Genomic DNA, 15,593 nt, shown 5'->3' on the forward strand with positions numbered 1-15,593 from the left:
TTCTGAAATCACTGCAAAATTCTACATTCATGTTGAATTGCATAATACATTGGATGTGAGATCAAGTAAAACCCTTGCCTGAAAGCAGTTTCCTGCAATGAATAGCCAAATTGATCATGTCCTTTTATTATTCATAGTGGATGCCACACCATGCCTGAAGTGCCTGAATTCAGGAGGAAATATAATAATACCAGGGTTCTCAGATTTCATACAGATTGTAAATAGTTACATCAGACACAGCTTCTTGCGTTGTGATGGTACAGTGGTGCACAAGTAGAAATGGCAACCCAGGAAAGTGAGCTCATGTACCTGCTAAAAGGAAATCAAGGTACCAAGAACAAACTAACATGTAAGATATAAGCATCCCTGGACTCTTGTGACACTTCAAAGACTAACAGATTTATTATGGCAAATGCCCGGTATATACTTTTTGGATAAAAGCCAACTTTACCACATGCAAGGTAAAAGTAAGGTACCCCTGACTGTTAGGTCCAGTTGCGGACGACTCTGGAGTTGCAGCGCTCATCTTGCTTTACTGGCCGAGGGAGGCAGTGTACAGCTTCTGGGTCATGTGGCCAGCATAACTAAGCTGCTTCTGGTGAACCAGAGCAGCGCACAGAAACACCATTTACCTTCCCACCAGAAGGTAACTATTTATCTACTTGCACTTCATGCTTTTGAACTGCTAGGTTGGCAGGAGCAGGGACCGAGCAACAGGAGGTCACCCCGTCGCGGGGATTCAAACCGCTGACCTTCTGACTGACAAGCCCTAGGCTCTGTGGTTTAACCCACAGCAGTATGCCATAATAAATTCTGCTAGTCTTTAGGGTGCTAGAGTATGCAAGCGTGTGTCTGGTGGACTGGGTGATGCAAGACAATTGTCTCCTTTCCTTTATGCCTAAAATAGAAGGCTGAAGTGCCTACTAGTAACTAGCTTCAGTTTGAATCTATTCAGTCCAGGCCCTGTGTCAATTTAAGTGGCAGTCTGGAGTGACCCCTTGTAGATGGACAAAGGCACATAGATAGATTCACTTTCCCATTGCTACAGAATGTACCGTTTTGTGCAGCATCACAGTTTTGTACCTTATAGTGCTCCTCATTAGTCATGATGTGTACTGTAAACATGCAAAAAATGAGAGGTCACATCCGCACCACATGCTTAATGCAATTGGCATCTCTCAAATAATACAGGGAACTGTAGTTAAGTATGCTTGGAATTATAGCTCTGTGGGGAATAAACTACTGTTCCCAGGATTCTCTGGGGGAAGCCATGTGTTTTAAATATATAGTGTGGATGTGATACCCAACCCCCCAACTCTAAATGAATTGAGAAGACCCTCCCTGCTTAAAAAATAACACCACCTACTGGTGCTCTTGACATATCCATAGTAATACATAGTTTTCAGAATTCAACACAATTATCTTTGATTATTCAGTGACTAATCCCACAAACCCACATTTCTAATTATCCAGACATTGTGGATTGTTTCCAGACCACTTGGATGAGTAAGGTTATAATCCATCCTCAGATATGAAAGCTAGGAGCTGAATGGCACCTTAAACCTAGGTTACGGACGCAACAATGGAATGTCTAGGCGTGCTTTTTTAAATAACAAGAATACAAAGCTGAAAATGAATGAACTGCAGCTAAAATATTATGTACATTTTTCACATGGTCCAGTCCATCCCCTGCCCGCCCCCCTAATATTCTTAAGAGAGTCTCTTCTCCAGTCTTCAGAGAGTAGCTGGAAGTGCGGAGGCAAAAAAAGCTCCTCCTTTCCTTCCACACTTCAGTACTGTGCCCAGAACTCAGAAACTGCTCGCGCTAATGAAACTCCCTGTCTCAAAATGCGCCTTGAACAATGGGAGTTTTGAATGCTGTCTATCTCTGCCTTTCTATGACCAGCTTCTTATCTCACATGGTACCCAACTGTATGTCACCTAATAAAATGATGCATCACCATTATGTTTTGTTGATCATATTTTAATGCATTTGAGTCTGCAGCTGGCTTTAGGGTCCTAGTGGGCTGGGAGGAAGATTATAAATTTAAAATAAAATAAATTAATGACTAGAACTGTCAAACTGTTAACAAATAAATATTCTTCCATCCAGCTATGTAAATCTCATTGCGTTTTCTTATAAGCACAGGTAAGCATAATGGCTTCATACAACTAAGAAATCAAAGAGTTTCAGAATTAGCAATACCACATGCTGTTTCCACAGAATATAGGGTAACTAATGAGGCCCTGCCAATACCAGGCATTGCTTCCACCTTTACTTTTTGGCCTTTAGGGATTTTAGTCAGATTTGCAGCATTATTGTAACAAGCATTTTAAATTTAACTTCTGTTTTAGTGGCATTCTGGAAATGCATAAAGACCTTTTTTCATTGACATTGTGAATTGCATCATTACAGTTCTCTCATTAGCATCATAATGACTCCAAAGGAATAGTGAGTGAAAATGGAGTAGTTGCTGAAGGAATAGTGAGCAAATGGAACAGTATAGCACTACATAGTAGCCTCTTACAGAGTAGAACTGCATAAATGCAAGAGGAGTCTGACATTTTAACCTTCAGGCTGCTTTGGATGCCTCAGGGTGTTCTCTTAATGCATGCATTCGGCTGGCAACAGGGAAAATCTGTGGTAGCCTAAGGATTAAAAGCTGGATTTAATAAAAAATAAAAATGGTCTGGTTTCCATACCACACAAAGCTTTGCAAACAGATTTTGAAGCCTGGATCTAGCCACAAATCAAGGCTTTATGTTACACTTCTTTGCAGAAAATATGTAGTGCACTAACTTCCCACCCTTTCATTACAAATAAGGATAGTGGTGCATTACCAGTAAATAACTAAATGTCAAGAACTATGGAGCTGAAGTCGAATAACAACTTTCTATACGACACACTAATGGAAATCTTTAGGTGCAATAAGTAGCTTCCATCATTCTCTTTCTTTGTCACATGCCTAAAAGCCTAAAATTTAATCCCATGCTGCATCCCAACAAGAGACAGAATGTGGGCCACTGATTGGCAGATGAAGGGGTTGGCTTAGTCTTCAAAGGTGTCTGCTGAATTCTACAGAACAAAGTATGTGGACGGTGATTGTCCCTAGGCATGGCTAAGAGGAAAAAGCTGCACCCCAGCTGCCCAACAGTATCTTTCAATGCACCCCTTTACTTTCTCAATATACAGGTGCTATAGTCAAATACACTTAATCATAAGAATAGATGTTTTGGCAGTATATAATAATTACTGTGAATCTTATGGCTGAAAAACATCTCTATAGCTTAGTTGGTAGAGAGTGAGACTCTTAATTTGAGGGTCGTGGGTTTGAGCCTCAAGTTGAACAGAAATATTCCTGCATTGTAGGGGTTGGACTACATGACCAACCCCCACAATACCTTCCAACTCTATGATTCTATAATCTGGTCAATTTCTTAGTTTAGGTTCTGCTTCCTGGAAATATCTGGTGGACCATTGTGGGAACCTGGTTCTGGACCAAGTAAGCTCTTCATCTGATCCAGAAGGGTTCTGTGTGGGGTTTAACAAATCATGACACTTTACTACAATTATTTCATAAATATAGAATTTGATCCACCAGGCACAGTCTTGAGAAGGCTTATTTGCAATAATGTATTAAATGTGTTGCATTATGGTGGTTCAGGTTGCCTTCTGATTCCATAACACCTTGGTAAATTGAATGGCGCAAGCAGCAACTTGCGCTTCCAAAATTGCAATGTATTTGCAAATGGGACTGGGCCTTCCAGCTCTGCCCTGTTTCCTGGGCAAAAACCCCTTGCAGGCTTATTTTTAGGTAAGTTTGACATAAGGATCTAAGATCAGGTTCTGCTCACTGGTTTGGCACGCCAGCACTTGTTGCTGAAAAGCTTTTTGGAATAGCTGATATATGGACAGTCTCTGGGACCTCTCCCTTTCTGGCACTAGCCAAACAAAGCAAGAGAATTTGTGCAGTGCAACTGAAGTATGTTAAGTTGGGGTTTTTTGCTAATCAGCCATGCAAAGAGCTGCTGCTGTTTCACTGCTCAGAAGACAGGTTAGAAAAACTTGTGAAGGTGCCCTAGGAATCTAGTGCTCAATCTTCTGCATTTGTTCATGCAGCAGCCTTTAGCAGTGGGCAATTAAAATAATATTTTCTGGTGGTGGTTTCTGTGTGTGAAATCAGCAGTGGTTGTAGACACTCCTGGAAATAAGAATTGGTTTCTTGGATGCACAACATTATGTACCCTTAATTGGGAGGAAGTCCCAGTGAAATGAAAAGGCCTTGCTTGCTTATGAGTGAGGATGCATTGATTGTGATGTGAATTTTCTACCTAGTAGAACTGTAAGTAGTTCATGCTGGCTTCTGAAAGCTCTCCCTTAGGAACAACATGGCACTCTGTGTAAGTTAGTATGATAAAGTGGGACAGTGTGCACAACAGCAAATTGATATGTGACAACAATCTGCAGACTGCAAAAAAATTACAACGAAGATAAATGTAACGAATTGAGCAAAGTTTGGCACTGAAGATTTCTCAGTGTTTACTTAGCAAAGAACTAAAAAGCCGGAAGCATTGGAGCAGCAGAGGTGTTCTAACATGTATAGATTCCGAAACTCTCCACTGTTTTGGATTAATCTATGTGTGCAAAAAGCTACTGTATGCAAAAAGTTATTGTAACACCCACCCCCGGTATTTCTGAATACCACCTTTTGCAATCTTCCATAATATTTCTCTTTCACCTCCTCACTAAGGCTGCAGTACCATGCACATTTACTGGGAAGAAGTCCCATTGAATTCAGTAGGAGTGTGCCAAGTTACAGAAGCAATCAAACAGTTTAGAGGAATGGATTCTCAGTGTGTTGCCTACAAAATGTGTGTGCTTGAGAGGTAAAAAAGGACCCCAGGATGGTTAAGTCCAGTCAAATTCAACTATGGGATGTAGCACTCATCTCTACTTTCAGGCCAAGGGACAGCTTTTCCGGGTCATGTGGCCAGCATGACTGAACCGCTTCAGGTGCATGGAGCACCGTGACAAGTGCCAGAGCACATGGAAACACCATTTAACTTCCCGCTGCAGCAGTAGCTATTTATGCACTTGTGCTGGTACGCTTTCGAACTGCTAGGTTGGCAGCCCGTCACTTGGATTTGAACTGCTGACCTTACGATCAGCAAGCCCAAGAGTGGTTTAGACCACAGTGCCATTTGTGCCCTTTGTGCTAGAGAGCTGTAATGCAAGGCATACAAACTTTATTAGGCCTGATGCAGCAAGGGCAACGCATGTATGAAATAAAATAGGTCTCTATGCATTTATCCATCTGGACTCCCCTCTTCTTTATGATGTTCACTGTAGCTCAGTCGGTAGAGCATGAGACTCTTAATCTTGGGGTTGTGGGTTCAAGCCTCACATTGGGTGAAAGATTCCTGCATTGCAGATGATCCTCATGGTCCCTTCCAACTCTACAATTCTGTGGTTCTGTGGTTTGTGTTTGAAAAGCTATACTGCTTTTACTCTACCAAAATGGAGGTACTCAAGTCAGCTTTGAAGACTGACCATCATGAAAAAACCTTTGCATCCAACAGCAGTGTTTTAGAGAGTTTGTGTGGATCTAGCCACTTCACAAATGGGGTCACACAGCAATAATCAGTTCAGTGAGGGAGGTACTACAGCTTCAAATGTGGTTGCCTCTGTTTTCACCATTAATGAATTGGCTCCCTTGTATGACTTTATTTAAAATTTATGTAAGACAAATAGTAAAACCCGAAACATGTGGATCTCTCTTGCAGGAAATTTAGTGATACTTAAGTTCTATTGAAATCAGTGTGGATCAAGTTAGTGGTGAGTAGCTTAAGCCCCATCAATTTCAAAGGGGCTTAACTGTGACTAATTTGCTGGGGGTAGTTTGAGTGAGGATGGACTTCCCTAAGAATGAAAGGAATATATTTCAGACGCATAGCTTCCAAATGCAGAGTTATGCAGCAGAATCCATGGATAAATGACAATTTTGCAGTCTGCTAGACAACAGAATAGGTTAAGGAGCCCCGCTGCTAAATCTGGAGCACTTAAGTAGCCTTTTCACATTTTTCATCCAGAAGCCGGTGGAAATATTGCAAGGCTTGATCTGTTAACCATTTGTAGCTGGGAATTTCAAAAAGGTGGTCCTTCGCTTTTGGCCCCAGCGCTATGTGCAATTGCAATCCCTCCTCTCACTCAGTTGAAACAGCAAGGGGCTTCTCCAACCAGTCTCGAATATTTCTTGTTTCTTACTGTTCTAAGTCTTGACCTGCTGCTTCATCAATCTTGTCCAGACAGACTTTAATTTGTAACATGCTGCTGGCTATCCATTCCCTTTCCAACTTCTGCCTCCCCCCCCCCCCGCCGAATTTGGAGGACCCTGTTGTCTTCCTGCAGTGGTCCTGACTTGAGAAATATATGGAAAGAAAACAAAAATTCTTGTTTCTTGGAGAGAGCAGGGGAAGATGGGGGAGGCGCCTGGCTTTTGTGCCAAAGAGTAGGTGAATTATTGTAGAAAGTGCATTGTGATGCGGTTTGCCTGCCTCTTCAGAAAGTTCTTTCTCTCTCCCTCTTTCGCTCTCTCGCTGCTATGGGGCTGGATGGAGAGCTCACACAGCCTGGCTCCGGCCCCGGAGTCCCTGCTCCTGTTTAATATTCTACTTGCTCCACTGATGTTGTGCTTGGCTCCTGTGGGACTGCAACTCACGGCTTGAAACCGGAGCCAATTTTCTGTCTTAATCTCCGTGTTTTGACTGGAGGCAGATCCAGTTCAGCCCAATCGGGGCTGGTGGAAACAACTACCTAAGAGTCTCGCTCTGTTTCGCTTGGGGAAGGAAAAAAGAAGGGAGGAGGAGTAGGAGGAGTGGGGAAAGAAAGGGGGGTAAAATAAAGGAAGGGGGAAAAAAAGAAAAGCCAGCCTGCCTGCCTGCCACACATAAGAAACACATGCAGGCAATGTCGTTGGCGAGGTCGCTGTGTTTGCGCGAGTGAGACCGGCAGAGTATGCGGAGAGAATAAAGTGATCGTCTGGCAATCTGCGAGCATCCCTCGGATCGGTTTGTTGGCACTTTCTTCTTTCAGGAAAGGAAGAGGGGATCGCCGCTGAGCCGGAGCGCAGAGAGCAGCGGCGAAGGGATTTGGGGGGCAGCCAGTCAGCAAGCGAGCAAGAGGCGGCGGGGAGGGGTGGGGTGGGGAGAAGACTTGCCTTTCCGAGGGGAAGGGGCTGCGGCGGTGCTCCGAGCTCACTTACCTGGAAGTAAGGGCCCCCGGAATCCGCGGCACTTACTTCCAACCAAATGCGTTTGGAGAGGGGCGCGCGGAGAAGGTCAGCTCTTGGGTCTGGTGCCCCCCCCCCAGCAGGATCGTGTGTGGTCCCAGGGCAGCCGGGAGTGTGAGCCAGAATCCGTGCCAAGCGAAGATAAAGAAGGCGAAGGGGGAATGCTCCCGAGCGCTTGAAACCTGGAGCGCGTGAGTGCGAGAGGGCAAAACCTGGGTGAGAAAAGGCAAAGCAGGAGGCTGGGGAGAGACAGAGAGAGGATCCCTCGGTGGCAGCGGCAGATGCCAGGCTGACTGCGGGGCGCAGGCACGCAATGGCCGCTGATGCCGCTCGGGCAAGGCAGGGCAGGGCAGGGCAAGGGGCGGGCGGCTGCTTGCCTGCCTGACCTGACGGGTCGCGCTCTACCTTTGTCTCCACTTGCAGATCGGAGGCGCCGCGATGACTCTGGTGCTGCCCCTGAGCAGCTTCTGCGAGCCCATTGTCTCCTCCGAAGGAGCCGCCGAGTTCCAGCCGCTGTGGGAGTCGCGCTGTTGCAGCAAGAGCAGCCCCGCCTCGGATGCAGCCGCCGCCGCCAGCAGCAGCAGCAGCAACCCGGGCCAAGCGCAGCCGCTGCCGCCGCCGCCACCGAGCAACGACAGCAGGGCAGCGGCTGGGCAGCCCCCGGCGCCAGGTAAGGAGGTGGCTCAGGGCTTGCAGTCGGTTGCATCAGCATCAAACCACCATCTCCGGCTTCTTCCTCCGAAATCACAACAGTGGGGTGTGTGTGAAAGTCAGTAGTCATCCTTGGATGCTTACACGAAAGAGATGTGGGCAATATATGGCCTCCCCTCTGAGCGCGCGCCGTGTTATCCTCATAACAACCCCTCGAGGTAGGTCAGGGAGGGACTGAGGGCTCAAGGTCACCCAGTGAACCCTGTGCTGAATAAGGGTCTAAATGCCCACCTTGTTCAGTATCCTCTTTCCAACAGGGGCAAACAAGATGTTCCTGGGAAGCTGGTGGCCAGGTCTGAAGACAAGAACCTCCCATTGTTGTTGTCCTCCTCTGGTACACAAGAAGGACACTATCGCTGCACTTGAAGGCTTTGTTCAGTTATCAGGGCTGCTCCCGCTGCTCTGCTCTGTAAGGAGAAGTGTCAGGGCAAAAGCATTTGTGCAGAAATCTTTTGCAGCCACTTAGAACTGCCTTAAGGATTAGCATTTTAGTTATCTGGGGAGGCTAGTTTTGCGCCACCTGCTCCAACACACTTTTGCAGGTGTTAAGATCTCACTCTGAGCCCCTCCGGTGTGGGAGATAACTGTGGGACAAAGACTGAAGGTGCCCTGACTCAAACTGGATGGGAAAAGATGCTTTGCAGTGGCTGGCTTTGAAAAGAAAAGAAAAAAATCAAAGAGACTCACCAAATCCCAGAGCTTGCTTTTGGTGGTACAGAGGAGTCCCAGAGCATAAGAGGGAATAATAAAGACAAAAGAGTGTCTGTGAGGCATAGTCCTCACAGAGAGAAGATGAAGCGGCAAATCTGTGTCTAGATGATGCTACTTCAGGCTAGTGGTAGGAATTAACATGATTGATGTTCCTCTATACAAGGTAACACACACACACACACACAAAGAGAGAGAGAGAGAGAGAGAGAGAGAGAGAGAGAGAGAGAGAGAGAGAGACTCCAGGTAGATAATCTGGGATGCCATTCAGATCAACTGTAGGTCATTGCTCTCCCTGACATGCCTCTTTTTGGTAGGACTTTATTTTTTGGCCCCAGGGAGTGGCGAATGGACGTGAACTTAATCACAAGAGTTCCTACCTGCAGTCTGAAGTGATGTGGTCTAGAGATGATTTTACTACCTCATCATGCATCTGAGAACCAGTCTTCTGTATTTGCAGTCTCTTAGTGCACAGAGTATCCTTTCCACATAGCTGAAGGCCTTACACATTATGTCAATTGGGTGGCTGTCAATATATATATATTTTTAAATGTAGACCTAGGCATGGCTTGTGGGAGATTTCCACTGGGGCCACAGTGAACGGGGCAAGGGAGGTCTAACCTTTTTCTCCCCAAGTGCAATCCTGGAGAGAAAAAAACCCCTTCGCTACAAAACAACATAGAAAAAGTACCCATTGATGCACATGAAAATCCAGTCCCTGCTCCTACATACCTAGGATTAAATTGCCACCCCCCATATGCTTCAAGCTGCACAATTAATATAACATGTAACAGGTAGGCCCTAGGTTTCCACCACATGTCCTATCTGCAATCTGAGTTCAGGGCAAAACTTTGCGGATTTCAGGCACAACGCTATGATTTATGGGAAGATTTGAATACATCATGGTCCCATGGTCTAGACCAGCCTTTGCTGGTGCCCTCCAGATGTTTTGGATTACAACCCCCACCAGCCCCATCCAGTTGTCAGAAGTTGGTCTAAATGAGAAGTTGGTCTAGATAATCCCCTCTCGCTCTATTCTTATGCACACAACAAGAGAAGTATGGAACTGCTGGTGGAATTGTGGTTTATTCTAGCCAAAGTTACTTAAAACAAATCAGAGTCAGACAGATCCAGTTTTGTTGATTAATTCTGCTTAAAATTAAAACTCCCCAGATGTTGATGTAAATGTGGAGCTGTGGATAGTTATGAAATAAAATTGGAAGCTTTTAAGGCAGCACCTCTTGAATAGAAAGAATGTTGAAAGGAGAGGGGAGTACGTGAGCCCAAAATTACCCAAAGAGATAATTCCTGATCACTTTAGCCATGGTTTAGATGATCATCTAAACTGGATCATCTAAACTTGGATACGCTAGGCTAGTGTTTCTCAAACTTGAGGCTCCAACTATTGTTGGACTGCGACTCCCATCATCCCTTGCTAGCAGGTCAGGGATGATGGGAGCTGTAGTCCAACAACAGCTGGAGACTCAAGTTTGAGAAACACTCTGCTAGGCCTTACTTACAAGTAACTATAGATGTGGAAGGGCAAATTGTGTTTTCTTCAGCGCGTTTAGAGACATTGAGCCTGCACATGCACCATACAGTTAAAGCACACCCACCCTCGAAAGGATACTGGGAACTGTAATTTACCCCTCACAGAGCTACAATTCCCAGCACCCTTAACATACTATAGTTTCCAGGATTCTTGATGTGAGTGTGTGCACTCTTAATATATGGTGTGTATGCAGCCTTAGTCTGCTTTGCTTTGAAATGTCATTCTTTGGCTATCTAAAAAGGCCTGGTTCTAAATATACTTGAGAAAAAGCCGGGGGGGGGGAAGGATAAGATTAAAATTCTAAATTGATAACTGTAACTGTAGAACTAGCTAGTTTTCAATACTGGTGATTGCTTAAATGTTTTTATATTTTGCCTGCAGCCATTGCATGAGCTTGTTGGCTAATTGTCAGTACAGTCTTTTTTTTAATAAACTAACTAACTAACTAACTAACTACCGTAAGTAACTAACTAACTAACTAACTAACTAACTAACTAACTAAGTCACTAACTAACATGCCACATGTAGACTTGGGAGTGTTCTGCTGCAAAGGAAACTAGATGCCACCCAGTTTGTCTTGCACATCATTTATTGGAGGTTGAAATTAACACTAGGAGGAAAATGCAATAAACCCCAAACAGGTGGCCATATTAAGTGCTAGGCAGTAATTAAAATTTCACTCTCAATGGTAGCATATGGTTTGATTGGAGTATTGTGACCCAGGCTAGATTACAGTATCCATTGGTCTCAAAAGAGCTCAAAGTAATTACATTTTTGGCTACCTGTTCCAAATAACTTCCTTTCTATTGGGCTTAAAGGGCACCATCCCAAGTTGGTTATTACAGCAAATTATGCTTATTTGATAAATAAATTACAAATTGGATTTGTCTTCCCATGAGCCCAGCATTTTTTTCTTGCCAGAGGAGGGTGATGTAAGTGTACTGTTGTTAAGAATTGAATTTTTTTGGGGGGTAGGGGTGACTAAAAAAAGCTCTGGCACTTTAGTTATTAAAATCAAATTCTTGATTAACGTAGCATTAATTTTCACAGCCCGCTTAACTACATCCGTTAATAATTCTCCTTCCCAATAATTTGGAGAGTTGTCTTAGCCTTTTCCAAGAAGGTTAAGCCAAACTTATAAATCTTTAGCAACTAATACTTATACTACCAATGCATTAAACTTAATCAGCCCTGTCTAATTCCTCGAACTACTACAGAGTGTAGTCGTGAACGTTGCAGTTTTTCAAATGCCTTGAACAGCCAGAATGAATGTTTCCTTGAATTAAAATATGCAGAGGGTGCTTACGCTCATGTGACAACTGTGCTTAAATAAACAGACCTGTTTCCTAAACGGTCTTGCAGCACAACCCTTCATTGCCTACAGCATTTTCTCACAAAAACTATTATTAAACTAAATTTCTGTTTTGTTAATGCTGTATAAGCATATAAAGAAATATGTAGTAGAGTTCTGATGCACTGGGGAAGACACGGATAAGGTTTTTCTTCTACTTTTTTTGGGAGTGGGGGGGGACCTCAGACAGATTGCTACATGCTATTTATTTTCTCACAGGATCTCACCACAGAGGAATTTCAAATCCTGTAACAACATCCAAGATCACATACTTTAAAAGGAAATATGTGGAAGAAGAGGACTTCCACCCCCCACTCAGCAGCTGTACACCTAAAGTAAGTTTCAGAGAGCAATCTTTAGGAAGCCATCTGCCTTGAAGCCGAATGCAACATACATGTGGATCCCAGCTAGCAATCAACCCAGGCACGGCTTAGCTTCAGCAGAGTGGCACTCTTGTGGGCCTTCAGACTCTACTGTGTTCCACTGCTTGTATCTGAAAATACTCCACCTGGGTTATGTCCATATTTCAGTTCCTGTTTCGTTTTTTGTGTTTTTAAATATATCTGTATCTGCTTTCCCTCCACTTGCACTCAACTAGTATGATGAATTGAATAGCTGTCACTTTTGCTTTCTTTACAACAATCAGATATAGACACCCTGAACGCTTATACAGCCGTACAGTCATATCTCGAGTTGAATGTGCTTCGGGTTGAGCTCGTTCGAGTTGTGCTCCGCAGCAACCCGGAAGTAATGGAGCTCTTTACTTCCGGATTTTGCCGCTTGCGCATGCGCAGACGCTCAAAATGATGTCACGTGCATTCGCGGAAGCGGCAAAACGCGCCGCGCCGTTGCATCTTGCGTTCCGTTTGGGATGTGAACAGGGCTCCAGAATGGATTCCGTTCACATCCCGAGGTACCACTGTACCTTGGTTGACGAACGCCTTGCAAGTTGAACGTTCTGGCTCCCAAACACCGCAATCCCGGAAGTGAGTGTTCCAGTTTGTGAACATTCTTTGGAACCTGAACGTCTGACGCAGCTTCTGATTGGCTGCAGGAGCTTCCTGCAGCCAGTTGGAAGCCACAGCTTGGTTTCCGAATGTTTTGGAAGTCGAACGGACTTCTGGAATGGATTCTGTTCAACTTTCTGTATACCCAATGAGTCTTGGAGCACATTTCCTTTTTGCTCCTCAGTGAGTACCTAAACTGGTTGTTGGAATGCATTTCATTTCATTTATTGCCTATATTTCATTTTCCCATTCCTGGGAAGAACCCAAAGTGGTCCATAGCAAGCACCTCTGTTAAGACAACATATCAGAATAATCAATATATTAAAACATAGCACATGTAAAAATATAACACAAATTAAAGTCACATACATCTCTAAACAATAGTACAGCAAACCTATTAAAGCCATACAAATTAATTCAATAATAAGGTTCCTCCTTCATGTCACCATTCAGTGTCTCCATACTTAGCTTTGTGTGTACACAGATGGGAGCTACTTCTCTGTGGGATGATCCCATGTCTCTGAACAATGCATCTGAATAGCCTTCCAGCCATGTGCTCTAAACTTCTAGGCTCTCAGGTTCACACTGGATGAGGCAGATGAAACCTGGGTTGGCCCTCACTGGGACACTCCTAGCATTCTTCTTGCTTTCATACTGAGAGCCAGTGTGGTGTAGTGGTTAAGAGCGGTAGTCACATAATCTGGGGAACCGGGTTCGCTTCCCTGCTCCTCCACATGCAGCTGCTGGGTGACCTTGGGCCAGTCACACTTCTGTGAAGTCTCTCAGCCCCACTCACCTCACAGAGTGTTTGTTGTGGGGCAGGAAGGGAAAGGAGAATGTTAGCCGCTTTGAGACTCCTTAAAAGGGAGTGAAAGGCGGGATATCAAATCCAAACTCTTCTTCTTCTTCTTCTGCTGCTCCCGATCTGCTGGATGGCAAATGCTCTGGTGTCCAAGGGAAACACCAGGAGTAAAACAGAGCAAACAGCTGTGTCCCTGGCTTCCCACCTTTGCAATCCACCACTGCTACCACTCCCAGTTCTGCTACATTGCATGATCTTCCTTCCCCACAATGTTGAATCCCAGTTACCTAGCAGATAAAGATGGTGGTAGCCAAAGACATTTTGGAGGCTGGGGCAAAGCATACAAATGTCACCTTGTTCAATGGCGTGAAATATATATAATATATATATATATATAATATAATATATAATAGCCAACAAAACAATTGAGAATTTGCTGTTATTTAATGGTGCCCCCAAATCTACCGCCTGATGTAGGCTGCTTCACCTGGTCTAAATTGTAGGATGAAACTTGGGCAAAATATCCTGGGTAAGGACTGATTGATCCCATTTAGATAAATCTGGGAAATGCCATCAGATTTTACTGATGCTGAGGGAAGGAATGGGATAGAGCAGGGGTCTGCAACCCGCGGCTCCGGAGCCGCATGTGGCTCTTTTACACCTTTGCTGCGGCTCCGGGGCGAATACTAGCAAGGGGAGGAGGCGCATTGTGCGCCCCGACACTCCCCACTGTGGAGTGCGCTGTACTGGCTGTGACGTCGCATGGGGGTGGTGAGTGCGTTAGTCACGCACCGTCCCGACGTCACCTTCCCGCCCGCCGGCCCGCTACATTGTAAGGGGCATGTACGCTGGTCACTGCATTGAAAGGGGGCATGTACGCTGGTCACTGTTTTGAAGGGGAGTGAAGAACACACACACAAAGGTAACTTGTTAATTTAACGTTTATTTCTATGAGGAGGAGTAATTCTGAGGGGTCAAACGAAGAAATAATAAAAAAGTGACAAAAAAGTTCTGTTTATAATGACGAGTTTTGCGGCTCCCAGGTTTGTTTTGTTTTCTTCGGAAACAGGTCCAAGTGGCTCTTTTTGTCTTAAAGGTTGCAGACCCCTGGGATAGAAGCATGGGAAAATCCTGAATCATGAGCCAGATGTCCAAGCTAAATCTCAACTCAGCTAAAAACACATTCATAGGCGCCGACTCCATGGGGCCTGAGGGGGCCCGAGCCCCCTCAAAAATTCGTTTGGGGGGGCTCTGCCCCCCCAATAATCTCGGGCGCCCCTCCAGCAGAGCGCCACCACCGCCCCTCCCCCAGCCCAAAATGCACAGGGTCGGGCTGCATGCCTCCTGCCCTCCCTCCCGAGCAAAAGCTCCACCCAATTTCCTTCGGAGCTGATTAATAGGCGCAGCACGCTCTCCCCTATTCGCTCACGAGGAGGCGGCGCCACTTTATCTGCATATTCATGAGCTTATTTATTATTCATGAGTTTTCGTGGGCTCCCCCAATATTTTTTATAAGTCGGCGCCCCTGAACACATTGGACAGCCTTAACCTTAACCTTCAGCTGTAGCTCCTTGCACCTAACTAGAGACCACCTTAAGGGGTTGTTGTAAGAATCATGAGGGCCAGTTTACATCTTAGAATGGCTGTGCATTGGTGGACAGGAAGCAATTGCATTTAAGTATTCCTTCCCATATGCATCGCTACAATGCTGGTCCTTGCTCTCACGCTCCACGGTCCATGCAACAATAGTATGATACATGTGCCAAGGAGCCTTTTGCCAGCTTGCTGCTGGACTGAATTAAAAGTGCTGCCATTTGCCTTCATTGCCTGAGGCTCACATACCCCTGAGAACACTTTCCCTGGCATAAGCCCTGCAGCAAGCAGATATGTTTTGGGCAGTAGCTCCAAGGCGACCCTCTTCCAATTGTGGTACAAAGTTGCTCCTCCCTCATGTCCCTCTGCAGAACTGGCTTAGATCAGTCTTAGAAAGTGTACCGCATGGGTGTCCTGCTAAAGCCTCTTGTTCCACTTTGGGCTGCAGTCCTAAACACATTGACTAGGGAATATGCCTCGCTGAGATACCAAGGCTTGCTTTTGCACAAACACGTATAGGACTGTGTTGTTAATGTGGGGTTTGCAAAACACACACACAACCCCCCCCCAAACTCCCATA

General features: G+C 45.1%; 1 protein-coding gene and 1 long non-coding RNA gene across 4 annotated transcripts in view; one reads left to right on the forward strand and one right to left on the reverse strand.

Annotated features, from left to right (window-relative positions):
• SERTAD4 (SERTA domain containing 4) overlaps nt 1-15,593 on the forward strand; it is a 29,187-nt gene that overhangs the window by 6,988 nt on the left and 6,606 nt on the right. Inside the window, exons 1-3 of one of the 3 annotated variants that reach the window (XM_082217831.1) lie at nt 1,909-7,068; nt 7,713-7,959; nt 11,831-11,946. In XM_082217831.1, the coding sequence (XP_082073957.1) occupies nt 7,728-7,959; nt 11,831-11,946 (348 nt within the window). In that variant the 5' untranslated portion in view covers nt 1,909-7,068; nt 7,713-7,727. Of the gene's footprint in view, nt 1-1,908; nt 7,069-7,201; nt 7,506-7,712; nt 7,960-11,830; nt 11,947-15,593 lie in introns of those variants that run through there. The other 2 variants (XM_082217833.1, XM_082217832.1) reach the window with 2 other exon arrangements.
• Nucleotides 1-15,593, reverse strand: part of LOC309529766 — a 589,156-nt gene that overhangs the window by 2,656 nt on the left and 570,907 nt on the right. The gene's annotated exons all lie outside the window — the stretch shown is intronic.

The sequence above is a fragment of the Podarcis vaucheri genome (genome assembly GCF_965113315.1).
Source record: "Podarcis vaucheri genome assembly, chromosome: 3".
In the NCBI taxonomy this organism is placed as follows: domain Eukaryota; kingdom Metazoa; phylum Chordata; class Lepidosauria; order Squamata; family Lacertidae; genus Podarcis; species Podarcis vaucheri.